Source organism: Chroicocephalus ridibundus, chromosome 2 (assembly GCF_963924245.1).
Source record: "Chroicocephalus ridibundus chromosome 2, bChrRid1.1, whole genome shotgun sequence".
Lineage (NCBI taxonomy): Eukaryota > Metazoa > Chordata > Aves > Charadriiformes > Laridae > Chroicocephalus > Chroicocephalus ridibundus.
In genome coordinates, this window is record NC_086285.1 from 8,093,892 (window position 1) to 8,107,478 (window position 13,587).

The following is a 13,587-nucleotide window of genomic DNA, read 5'->3' on the forward strand; positions in this document are numbered from 1 at the left end:
AGTCTTACACAGATAGTTTTGTTTAAATAATAATTTAAATATTTTACAAATCCAAACACCACTCTAGAGACAATGTAAATACTGTTACAACAGCTACAGAATCCTTCTGATAGACTGTTGCTGAAAAGCAGTGTTTACTGAGAAACAGCTACAAAGAGGATATATTGTTAACGCATTTTAATTACCGTATGGTTGAGAGCACTGCAGCTGTAACTAACTAATTAACCAAAAAAACACCCAAAACACCTCTTGGTATGTTCAGGGAGAGCTTTTTCCTCACGCATATTGCCACATTGCCACAGATTACACAAAGTCCTTGGAATTGCTTGCATACACAAAAAAGCAGAATTTGAAGGACCGAATCACTGCAATTTTGATGCTTGCTTAATGCCAGCCTTAACCCAGGTTAGGTTAACCTGTAGCCACCTTCTTCCCCATTCCCGAAATATATCAAGATATTCCCAGATTTCTGTACTTGTCCCCAGGTCACGATCCCACACTGAATAAGAATCAGTTGTGCAAAGGGGCTGAATATACTCTCATTTCAAACATTTATCTGGCAAAAGGCTGGTCTCTTGGTATTGCTACCTTCATCTACTCTATCACGAGACACCACATCTCTGCTCTAGAACTCTGAAGCTGCCATTTACTTGATGAGTCACAGGATCAGATTTCAACAGGAATCATGGAGATTGGTGTCCATTTTGTATTAATAGCAATTTACCTAACTCAATAGCCTCTGTTCAGTTACAAAAATCCTTAAGAGTTTGTTCTATAAAACACAGCTTCCCTTGAAGTACAAATTTGTGCTTTGTAACACAGAACCGTAGAATAGTTTGGGTTAGAAGGGACCTTTAAAGGCCACCTAGTCCAACCCCCCTGCCATCAGCAGGGACATCTTCAACTAGATCAAGTTGCTCAGAGCCCCGTCCAACCTGACCTTGAATATCTCCAGGGCTGGAGCATCTACCACCTCTCTGGGCAACCTGGGCCAGTGTTTCACCCACCCTCAGCGTAAAAAATTTCTTCCTTCTAGCTAGTCTAAATCTTTCCTCTTTTAGTTTAAAACCATTACCCCTTGTCCTGTTGCAACAGGCCCTGCTAAAAAGACTCTCCCCATCTTTCTTATAAGCCCCCTTTAAGTACTAGAAGGCTGCAATAAAGTCTCCCCGGAGCCTTCTCTTCTCCAGGCTGAACAGCCCCAACTCTCTCAGCCTGTCCTCACAGGAGAAGTGCTCCAGCCCTCTGATCATCTTCGTGGACTTCCCTGGACCCACTCCAATGGGTTCACGTCTTTCCTGTACTGAGGACTAAATAATTATGTGAACGCCTCCAATTCAATAAGGTACCTATGACTAGCTTGAGTGGAATTCATCCTGTAGGTTTAAAATTACTTATTCGCTTACAAATATTGACCATCCAAAGATTTAAAAGGGAACAATGATAAACACATTTGTTCCTTTCCCAGATCACAAATACCAGAGTATTCCATGAAATTATTATATAGTCAGCAATAAATGGCACAATGCTGTATAAACCCAAACAGATTGTATATAAGAACACATAAAAAACAGCTCTAAAGAGAGTCTGAGGAATTACTTCATAAAGACATAAAAATGAGTAAGTCCTTCCCTGGACATGAGGAACAAGATACCTCTCAAAATCTGCAGGGCTGATTGATAACCGAACTTTTACAAGTTCAAAGAAGCCAAGTCCATAGCAGGAAAAAAACCTGAATTTTTTGCAGTCCAGATGTCCACGTTTTTCATACCAAAATCCCTCAGAGCAGACCAGGACTGTGTAGGATTTTGGAGTTTTAAAAGGACTTCAAGGGTGAAATAGTTTAACTATCAATTGTGGTGAGCAGCGACTTGCTTAGAATCCCTTCAGGGCGGTAAGTATGAAGGACGGCAAATGCAACTACTGCTTCCTCATGGGGGGAAGCCATGTACCATCCCTACAGAATATCTGACATTCGATCATAACAGAGAACCTGCTGCCACGTTAATATGAATTATGTTTTGTTAAACAGTGAAGGAAGCTTTAATTATGGTAAATGAGGATCTATCAGAGCTCTCTGAAGGAGTCAGCAAGCCTGGGGACAGGGAAATCTGACTGATGTAACTTACTTCATTACCAAATTCATTTGCCAAAGTCCCTCACCAATGCTCCTTAAAAAAAATGATAAACTGACATAGAATTAGAGGAATGGTTCCTATATTGACACAAGACATGAAATAAATTATCAGTTTTCTATGTGGGAGAATAGCATTAGTGGAATCTGATAGGGATGTCTGCTAACAGGCCGTGGTGTTCAACCCACTTGTGTGCAATCTGAAAAACCCAGCGAGGAGCAAGGTGACAAAGCTTGCCAACAGTATTATGATATTCAGAGTAATAAAAAAGGACAGACAACTGTGAAGAACTGCACAAGTTCTTCATAAAGCTGAGTGCCGGGCTATGAAAAGGCAGATGACAGTTCAAAAAGTAAAAAAATTAATATGACAAAACAAGTGACAAGGATGATCAAAAATATGGAATAGGTTCCATACAAGGAACAACTCAAAATACTGGGATTCTCCAGACTAGCAAGGAAAGAGTGGAAGGAGAAGGAGCAAAAATGACAGAGATGTGTAGAAACTGAGTGGCATGGGGCAGAGGAGGTGAACAGGAAACAACTCTTCACTGCCCCTTCTGTAAGAGCAGTAAGGAGCAGGCAGCAAAACCAGCAAGCAGCAATTTAAGACAACAGGTCGATGAGCTGTAGAACTAAAAAACATGAACATGGTTTCCAAATGTTTTTAAAAGTGAGTAGACAAATTCATGAAAGAAAGCTCCAACACATGCTGCCCAGGACAAAGATACCTTCTCCTGTTCAGCAAGTCCCCAAGCCACAAACCGTTGAAGTGGCTCCTTCTCTAGGCCGCTTCTGTTTCTGCACACTTCCCCCAGCACTCAGTTTTGGTCCCCTGGGTAAAACCTCTGCTGTGATCCGCTTTGGCTGCGGTTACGTTCTCATGCACAAGCCTTGCTCTCCCCTTTTCTGTTGTTGCAGTGAGTGCTGCATCTACCCAGCATGTTTTCCACCCGAGGAAATGGAAGGAGTACTCTAAGACTCCCAACGGTAGTGCCTTTAAGCGGCAAGAGCAGCATAAAATTGCTCCAGGTCCATTAAGCTACAGTGCTCTAGTTCTCCATCACAAACACTCAGTAACAGCCAGGCTTTATCAAATACCCCTGCTTTTTAACGCTCTTTGGTTTTACACAGTATTTTAATACAAGAATTATAGCTGAATAAAATTACCTTACATTAACAGACCACAATGTGACTTCAAAATAAATGTTCTTACCCCTGGAATGACTACAGTCCCAACTCCATTTTTCAGTTTTGATCTACCTCTGCCACCTCTTCCTGAAAGACCCGCTCCACGTGGCCTCCGCTTCCCTGGGAATCCTGATCCACGGCCCTATTCAATATAAGATAACAATTTAAATGCAACCTGAAGTTCTTTTGTTATATGGGATATCAAACTTGTTCAATTCATCTAGAGAAAAACATAAGTAAACAACCACCCTATGATTTCAAGCGAACATGAGGCCATAATCACTAAGTCACTGCATAAATCATTGTGAAATACCTTTAACTACTTACATGACATAATATCATCACCTTTATCACCAGTAAGAAAGCAGCCAAAACCAGAAATGTTTATTTTCTGCTCAGGAATAACTGGAAATACAGAAATGTGGGGTTTTTTTCCACAGTTGCGAAGTATCCAAAACAAATATGCTCTATTCTGTGATTCATTTTTCTTTTCTTTTTAAACAGTCAGCTCAGACAGTCGTGGGACTTCTGAATAGGGTCTGGACACTTGATTACTTGCAATCATTGATGCTTTTCTTATGCTATGAATAATCATGCAAAAACTGGAATTTATTAGGACTCAATCCTGCTCCCAAAGCAAAGCAGGAGCTGGCTCCATCAAATTCTCTTAATTCAGCAGATACAGAGAGAGCTTTTTATATTAATTATATCAATTACACTCAGATTGACATTCCCCATAAGATGATACTTTTCTTAGAAAATATCCACTTATTTTTAGACAGCTGCTTTTTTCCCCTTCTTTATTTTAGACGCACGCGCACAGTTGCAGCGTTGTATGTTCTGGAGTATTCACAGTATGTTCAACTACAATTAACTGCGGAAAAGCAAGTATGTTTTCAATAATAATTACCTGATATTAATACTGTGACTGAGTTTGAAATTATTATTTTTTTTTAATTTCAAAATGAATTAAACACAAAGAGGATCCTTAATCCTCCCTAATCACTTCCAGAGAGAAAAAGAACACATTCACAATGTCCCAATGTTCTGGCTGGTATATCAGACATCTTTACAACGTGTTTCAGAGCCTCTGATCTGTACAACTGACAATAATTATGGCATATACTCAAATAAGCACTCTTCCTACTATGAAATAAGGAATCAGATTATTTCTTGCATTTCAAATTTGTGAATAATCTCGGCTCCTAATACAGCCCGACTCCATCCAGAGTATCTAGATACGGTGCCTGCATCCAAACGTTTGCTGGAAACTACTTTTAGTACGAAGGCAAAACAGTTACTCAATAAAACAATGTTGATGGAACCACAAAGCTCCTTGGGGATGGTGTGGCCAACAGACATGAACAGTCTTTACTGATGGAGACAGGAGTTTCCTGGATGGAAAGCAGCACTATGGGCTCATTATTACCAACAATATTTTTCAAATATGCCAACTCCTGTTTTAAAGAAGATATAGAAGTTTATGGTCATAATTAAAGGGAGAATCCAAGCATCCCGATGTTAAAATTTTATTAACATCCATCTATTAATGGGAAGAGAAATTAAATTGACTTACTCTTACACAATGAGGTAATGTAACACAATGCTATTTTAGGAAGCAAAAGGGAGGATGTTACTGATGGTTGAAGTAGTTATATATACTAAGGTGAAAGAAAAAATGTTGTCCTTACATATATATGGAGTTAATACATATGCACACACGGGACATAGAAGCATCAATTTTTTTAAGATGTAAACTCTTCTGCCATGTTTCTTATTTTGCCTGTTTCAGGCCAGGTATCAGTATTGTTATTTTCACACAACTAGTAACAGGAATAAGCACATACTTGTATCAATGTTAATGCTGAATATTAAGCTGGAAATTAATGCTCAAAGCAGCAAAAGCTAAGCTAATGTCAAATTAAAATAAAATTAGCATGAGAGTTAAAGTGAGATGAAAATAAATCATTGGGAAGCTACAGCTATTTGTGAGAGATTCATCATTTAGCTTTTTTGCCTTTATTTAAAAGTAATAATTCCACTTAGTTTCTTCAGGTGTTTTTAATGGTAAACGTCACTGTGGATACAAGCTTTGGTCCACCTAATGAGGTAGGAAAGTTGTTATTTTTTCCCCCCCATAAGCTAAAAACGCTGTCACTTTGAATCCACTCCGCAAGATTTCTCCACAGTAACAAATGCAGGCCACCTTCAGACCTCTGCTCCTTTCCGTGCCTGGCTTACCTTGCTGCCAGTCTTAAGGACATTTTCCTTCTCAGGTAATTTTTTTTGACAGCTATGTAAAGCCAACCACAAAAAGTGAAGTACTCAGCACACACAAAAAATTGGTAATACAAGCTATTCTTTGCCATTGAAAATCAGGGCAATGCCATCGTACTGTACACTCTGGAAAGCACACTTTTTTAACCTGAAAGCTCCAGAGTTTCAATAATTTTTAAAGGCCTTAAACAGTAATAGAATGGAAGATTAATTCAGTTGTGAGATACAGAATTTCATCACTAGTCTCTACAGCAGAAAGATAGCAATGGATACATGAAAATAAATTCAAATTATTTACCACTTTGATGCTCCAAATGGCACTGCCAGGAAGCTGTCTGGATTTAAAAATGTCCCGACCTTCTGAAATGTCTGGGGACCAGGAAGGTGGGCTGACTGTATTATTGGTACTCCAAGCCCCCTAGGATACGGTAGGTGAGAAAATAGATGTATAAAACTTTGCAACATAAAAAAAAAAAAAAAAAAAAAAAGGAAAAAAAGAAGAAAAAAAGCAAGCAACAAAAAAAAAATCTGAAAAGCAAAGCACATGCAGGCATAGGCAATTCTACGTTAACTTAAGTAGTCAATTAGTTCACTGAGAGGAAGGTGGGAAATTTTTAGGTTCTCATTGAAACATATACTAAAACAAACATTAACCTCCAACTGATGGTTAAGTACAATAAAATGAGTTTTATAAACAAAGCACAATACAAATCAAAAGCAAGCAATCATAACAAGTTATATCCCTAAATTTTATTGCATCAAAAGACGACAGTAGTTTGAGATGACACCATCCCCTTTTACACTTCAAATCACGTTTTGAAAGAACAGGTGGCCTTAGTCGACTTTTGAGTCTAAACTACTGACAATCACAGCAACAACTAGTCAGAGAAGCGTGTGAAACAAAAGGAATATAAATAAACCACTGGGAAAAAAAGAAAAGAAAAACAGCCATGGTAATTAACAAAGTATCTCTCTCCTGCAAGTCTGCCACAAACAAACCATTAGAAAACTCCACTATTAATTTTTTTTTTTTACCCCAGTGTTTTTATTTTACGCTGTGGTATCAAATTTTAATATGTTATTATATACATGTAGTAATATACATCCATATGCTGTACCTACAAACTCTTTTCAACTAATTGATTATTATCCTTATTTATATAGTTCCCACCACAGTGAGATACTGTATAACTGTCACAAGAAATACAGCAAAACAAGAAGAAAGTGCTAAGATGGAAAAGAAAAAAAAACCCGCTGAAGTTCCTCATACACATTAAAATCTGTGGAAGACTTCCTCGAACCCTGAGAAAAGTCTGCAGGAGACAGCCATCATAAATAACTTCATTCTGAATTTACAAATTAGAATAGTTGAAGAATAATAGGTTTTCCTAATTCTAAGTTTACGAGAGTAAGAAAAAAATGAATACCAAGATGAGAAGTAAAACAGATGAAAAGTATAGGTTTACCTTCTCCAGAATGACATTCAGCAGCAGAATCGCATGGATGCTATGGAATGACATTATGCATACTAATAGTCCCAACTATTCACACATTCATCCCTGCTCACATGGGCAAGCCCAAATACGCTTGTGCTTTTGAATACTGGTCTATACAAGCATTAAGAAAAATGACACAGCTTTGCAAAACGTGGGGGGTTTCTGAAATGAAACATTCTCCATCAAGAATGTGCAGGAAACAGTTTCTTTGGAATCAACAACTCATCAAAACACATATTCATCTCAGACTGTAAATCGGTATTTTGCTAACAGCCGTGCTGGCTGAAAATAGGGCTATGCCTCAACTGATTTCAGGCCAGAAGGATCCCGGGCAAGACCTCTGTGACCCATGTAAGGCACGGCCAGGTTAGCTCAATCTGCTGATGAAGGTGGGTATGAGCCAACATCTCACTTACCCTGGAGCAGAGGAGGAAAAGCTCATGTGACACCTTCTGCTTGCAGAGTTGGGGAGGGAGTAACCTACGGCTGCTCAGATAGCTCAGTATTCAAACTGGCACAACAGAGCCAAAAGAAAAAGGTTGTCAGTGACCTAAAAGTCTAATTATGCACAGAAGTTGCATTTTAAAAATGCTAACATTGGCAAGTGGTACAACCCACAGTGTGGACATGGTGGTATTCAGTATAAATCTGCTTTCTAGGAGTTTAGTTATGCCTGCATGGTAAAGGGAACATGGACAATGTAACAGTTTAGAAAAACCAAAAAAACCCACCACTTTACAATGTTGTCCACACAAGGGGTACAGAGACACACAGGCTATGAACTGCTTAGTGGCGCGAAGGTCACCTCTGTTTTCAGCTTCCCTCCATTGTCCTCCCCCTGCCAAGATGCTTCGAAAAAAATACTCCAGCTGAACTGCTAGTGCCAGCAACTGCTCACCTGCACTTGGGTTACAGTGAGTACGCTTCATTAAATACCTTACATTGGAAGATTCTGCTATCCCAGTTTTTTTACTTGGCTTCAGTTAGATGGTTATCACGCAGATAACTCAGCAGATCAAAAGGATCAACAACGTCTAACAGGGGAATAGCGTTGAGCAGAAACCCTCTGCACCTGCAAAGTCCTTGTTCACATCCAGGACATAAGGGCACAATATTCATGGCATAACAGAGACACAACTGCACCAAGCCAGAAACGGGCAGAAAGAACCCAAGCAAACTTCCACAGAAACGGAGGTTGGATACACCTACCCAAACACACTCCTGGGGTGACTCCTCTGAAACACACATCACTCTTGTGCTGAACCACCCTGGGCCCCCTGCATGGTCAGCAAAGGGAGACGGGTGCTTGTAGAAGGCATCTCATGGCATGGGATGGAAGGTGTCAGATCAGTCTCGCCCTGTACGTCCCCACTTCTCTCCAGTGGCTCCAACGGGAACCTCAGGGTGACTACAACAGATCTCTAACACTGCAGGTATTTGCGGCTGGGTGAATCCCACTCCTCCAGCCCACCGCAACTTCCACCAGGTGGAAATGGCAAGACTGAAGTCTGATTTTGTCAAATCAGGAGCACTGTGCTTTATTAGTCAGTTCTCTGTCCAAATCTCATGTTTTTACTGAGCACTGTCACACTAGTTAGCAACAGCATCAGCACGTTTGTGGAATAGGAGATTTACCTTTGCTATACGAGACATATTTTTAAAATCAAAGAATGTTAGCAAGATAAAAGTTAAAACATTCATTGAATTTTAGGTACAGTGTCCCTATATTTCTAAATTCATAATGCACAGTAAGTAACTGTTCTTATAATATGGCAACTCAAAGAAAATCTGTGTATCTTGGAAACAATCTTTACATCAATCTACAAGGGGGGCAACACGCTTGCTAAAGGTCAAAATTCAAGATATCAAACTTGCTGAAAATACCTAATCAAAGACTAAAACTACCTACTCTTATTTGGGACATACAAAACTATTTTCCTTTTAAGAAGATACACTTCTCTGGTGATTAAGTATATTCAAAAGATTAAAAAGCTAATAGAATATTAAATCTCAATATGAAATACTTGGTCTTCCAAAACAAAATGAATTGTATATGATTCATGAACCATATTGTTAAGAATTAAATTGGAAATTTAATCCAAGTTTTATTGTAGATCAGAAACATACGAATTCTTGGTCAGATAAACTTAATTAAAAACACACACTTCCACAATACTACGAACAAATGAATTACATCAAAGAGATGCACTAATTATATTTTGGCTTTTAATTAATGCCTATTACCACACAGCACTGAAGAGAAAGTTCTACTCAGTTCATTTACATCAGAACCACAGCAATAATTATGTACTGTGACAGAAACAGGAAGTTCTAATTCTCCATCATATTCTTGAGTCCTCGAAATTGAACAACACAGCTGCAAGTAAATTGTAACAAAAGGAAACCCGATGTCAGCAGGGGTCAGGAGATCTCACTAAATTACCACTGACTGTGTTTAGGTGCTTAACGCTTTATGAAATCTACTGCAATTGCAAATGCACAAACCTGGATTTGCATTTTAATATTTAATGTAATTTTAGGGTCATGAACAAAATTTAATCTGTTCAAAATATAGCTCCCCTCATTAAAAAAATAAAACGTAAGAACCATAACAAAAACTAATCCTTGAACAAAACCCTTTTTGATCTTTTTTTTTTTAAACACCTACCATGCATGCAACAACAAGCTTAAGTGGCACCGAGTAACTGAAGACAGCAAAAAGGTCATAATACCCAAGAAAGAACACACATCCAGACCCATCACGATGCTTTGCATTTTTGAGTGTCATTTTAGAAAATCTCTTAAAACACCTAGAAATATGTAGTGAGCCATATAATAGCGATCACCAGTATCTCCATGACGAAAATTAAATACCCCTAATAATAGTATTTTCCATGGAACTCATTCTAAAATAAAACTTAACGGTAAAACAGAAACAGTAGAAACTTATTATTTTCTTTTCAATACTATTCTACAGACCATTCTCACCTCTTTGTAATGCCCTCCACTTACTAATTTCATATTATGCTTTCCAGCACACAGTGCTGTTGCAAAAATAACTATTTCACATTTGTTTAATTCAGATACATAGACACTGTACAGACCCAACTCTGAGGACTGCACTGTAAAGACTTTATCACACTGGCAGCTACTAGCGAGTATCTCTGATCTATGAACAACTGAATTTCGCATATATGTAAAAACCAGTTTGGCTCCAGTATGAAGCAGGATAACGGAAACATAAAAGAGACAGTCCATGGATCAAAAGCCACGGGAAGTCAGCGAGAGGCTAAGCCTGGCAGATCAGAGAATCATAGAATGCTTTGCGTTGGAAAGGACCTTAAAGCTCATCCAGTTCCAACCCCCCTGCCATGGGCAGGGACACCTCCCACTAGACCAGGCTGCTCAAAGCCCCATCCAGCCTGGCCTTGAACATCTCCAGGGATGGGGCAACCACAGCTTCCCTGGGCAACCTGTGCCAGTGTCTCACCACCCTCACAGTAAAGAATTTCTTCCTAGTACCTAATTCTAAATCTACCCTCCTTCAGTTTGAAACTGTTATCCCTTGTCCTATCACTAGACTCCCTCAGTCGAGGGTGCTCTCACTGGGCTGGATGCAGATTTAAAGATTACCTGTCGCTGAAGGTATGGATAATATGCTCTCCTAACAAACACCGTTAGCAGAAGTTCACCTTACTTATGCTGACACAGAACAAAATTTTGTACCAGCAAAAGCAATTTTAATCAGTGTAACTGTACCTATATGTTGATTTATACATAGCTCCCCTTTTGTTTAGAAGATGGATTTTCTCCTGTTGCTTCTAACCAAGGTAGTGATGCCTGCAAAAATACTAGGGGGGGAGAAGGGTGGTGATGACAACACTGATAGTTTTAAGCAGAATATTGTCTTCACTGGTTGTGAGATGGATTTTAGTCCTTTCAAAATAGGAGCGATGCAGTGGAGCTGCAGACACATCACTAAAGCCTATTACAAATGCAAACTATAAAGATCCAATACAGGGAATCACTTCAGATTATGCATAACTTTGTATTCAACAGCAAAACCGAGTAATTATTCAAATATATTTTATTAGCAATTGTATTAATAGATTTTGAAGAAAGGGATAATAATTCATCCTACTACCCAGCACAATACATTAACGAAAACAAATCCAAATCAGAATCTGATACCCCTGCCTTCAGTGAAGCATGCGTCTTGTAAAATTGAGGAGCAACATATTCAGGATCCAGACTTTTTTTTGTGTGTGTGTTCTTCTTCCTATGAATCAACCCATTGCAATGGATTTTTTATATTTTTTTTTTTTTTAAACAGGAACAGGACATTTTAACAGGTAAATTACGTATTAGAAGATTTAAATCTTTTAGGAGAAAGTGAAGAATATTGACACCTACAGAAACTGGCTACTGTTGGCTTGTCTGCTGCATCCGCAGAGTAATCAGACTCTTGATGGAGTATCTATTTTAAACCTGTGCAGTCCTGGACAAGCAAGTAGTTCTGCAACGACGGTTCCTTTGTGCAACAAAAGAAAGCAGCTGCGCAGCCAATGTTAGCTTCACCGCCTATAGGAGCCGCAACCTCTTTAATCGCTAAAAATAAGCCAATCCTATTTGTGTAACCTTTCTTATTTCATTGCCCTCTAAGGCATGTCCCTAAGAACTCATCCAGCTGCAAGGCAACCTTTGTATCCCATAACCGAGGTCCTGACACAAAGCGACACAACAGCCCTATGTGTTATTTTCTAAAGAGAAAGAAGCACACCTCAGACCCATTAAATTTAATCTGCTTTTGAGAAGGCAAAATTCCTCTTTAGTGACACCCAGCAAAGAACTGGTTTATTCCGAACTGCTATACCTAGAACTTCATAGCAGCATTTTTTCCTCCAGATTTTTTTTTCTCAACTTTTTACTTGTTTCAGATCAATGTGATCATCTTCAGACAGACAAGCACTGGAACATTGTGTCAGGCTAAAATGTTTTAAATTAAGTCCCTTCTTCAGCGGTGAGGCCACACTTGGCCTGAAAAATAAGAAGGAACAGCAGAAAGCAGCACTTTTCTCAGCTGCCAGCACCTGCCCAATATGGTGCTCCCCCTAAGCCAGAATTGGGAGAAAACATCCGTTTTGAAGTGTCTGTAGAGTATGACATAAAGAAACAACAGGCCTTAATTCTTTGGTTTTATACCTGGTGAAAGCCTGCTTACTTGCTTTCAAACCTGCCCCAAAGAATGGTCATGTAAGAGGAAGCCAAACCCGACCCCGGCACACGGAAGTGTCTGGAGAGCACTGAAGGTCGGCAGGAGAGAGCATCAGAAGGATTATGGTTACAGCTATGAGGATTCTTCTTTCTTTTGCCAATTTGTGAATCAGCTTCTAAAATCACATACGATGAGTTGATTATAAACAAAGTCATACTAGGCCTGCTGGCACAAATACCAGAAAAATGTAGCTTTTTTTCCCCAGAGAACTGGAACAAATATTAACTAAAAAAATCACTACATCTAAGGCGCACTTTTTGAGAAGACATAAATTGAGCAGAATTCAGATAAAAACACAAGGTGTTCTTTGACAATCAAATATATTTAGAGGCTTCTGCTCCCAGCCCGCAACTCTTGATTTGGAAAAGTACGCAATTCTTTAAAAAAAACCTTAATGTTTACATCAAAAATATTAATTAAGAAAACCAACCTAAACCTAAACCAATTTCTGCGTGCAATTCAAAGGCTAAAACATTTAAACACATGCCTGACCTATTGTGGATTTGTCCAATTACACCTTGCTCAAAAGGAAAGCACCTACCTGTAACTGGACATTGCTAAATCTCTTACTTACACTCTGCAGATCATCTTTTGACAGGTTTCAGTCCCTCAGCAAAGGCCCAACATAGGAAGCGAACATGGCAAACTTGCAGCACCAGAGATAATTTTGTCACTGTTTAAAGCATACCCATATTTCTGAAAATATGATATATTTTCATATATATATATATGAAGGATATATATAAGGATATGATATATCCTTACTGCACAGTGACCCAGAAAAATCTAACTGCAGCAAAGTAAACACAGAACTCCCAAGTTCAGTTAAAGCAGAAATAAGGTTCTAATAAAGCTGGGTTTAGAAAACATCTACTATATACAAGTTTTTTCTCTTTTTTCATTTCAAGACTTTATCTACAGGTACAAGACTTGTATCTTCATGTCCAACTTGGAAAATGAGATGAACAAAAGTAAAAACTGACCGATGAAGAGTCTGAAAAGGATTCCTACCAACTAGTTAAGCTGAATTTAGACTACTGGTCAGAAAAAAATGGTGTATATTTCATTAATCAAGTATCTGTGGGGTCTTATTTTTTTTCAGCCCTTACTCAAGAGAGTTTTTCACTGATTTCCACGAGGTGCCAATCTGTGCTAAAACTGAATAATCAGCAGAAAGCAAGAAAACGTACTGGGACTTAAAACAAAGTATGTAC

At 38.8% G+C, this 13,587-nt stretch overlaps 1 protein-coding gene across 14 annotated transcripts in view; it reads right to left on the reverse strand.

Annotated features, from left to right (window-relative positions):
• Positions 1-13,587, reverse strand: part of KMT2C (lysine methyltransferase 2C) — a 203,739-nt gene that overhangs the window by 72,551 nt on the left and 117,601 nt on the right. For 13 of the 14 annotated variants that reach the window (XM_063324375.1, XM_063324376.1, XM_063324379.1 and 10 more), the window contains 2 exons: positions 5,901-6,020; positions 3,351-3,467 (listed from right to left, as the gene is read on the reverse strand). In XM_063324375.1, the coding sequence (XP_063180445.1) occupies positions 3,351-3,467; positions 5,901-6,020 (237 nt within the window). The remainder of the gene's footprint in view (positions 1-3,350; positions 3,468-5,900; positions 6,021-13,587) is intronic. The other variant, XM_063324386.1, reaches the window with a different exon arrangement.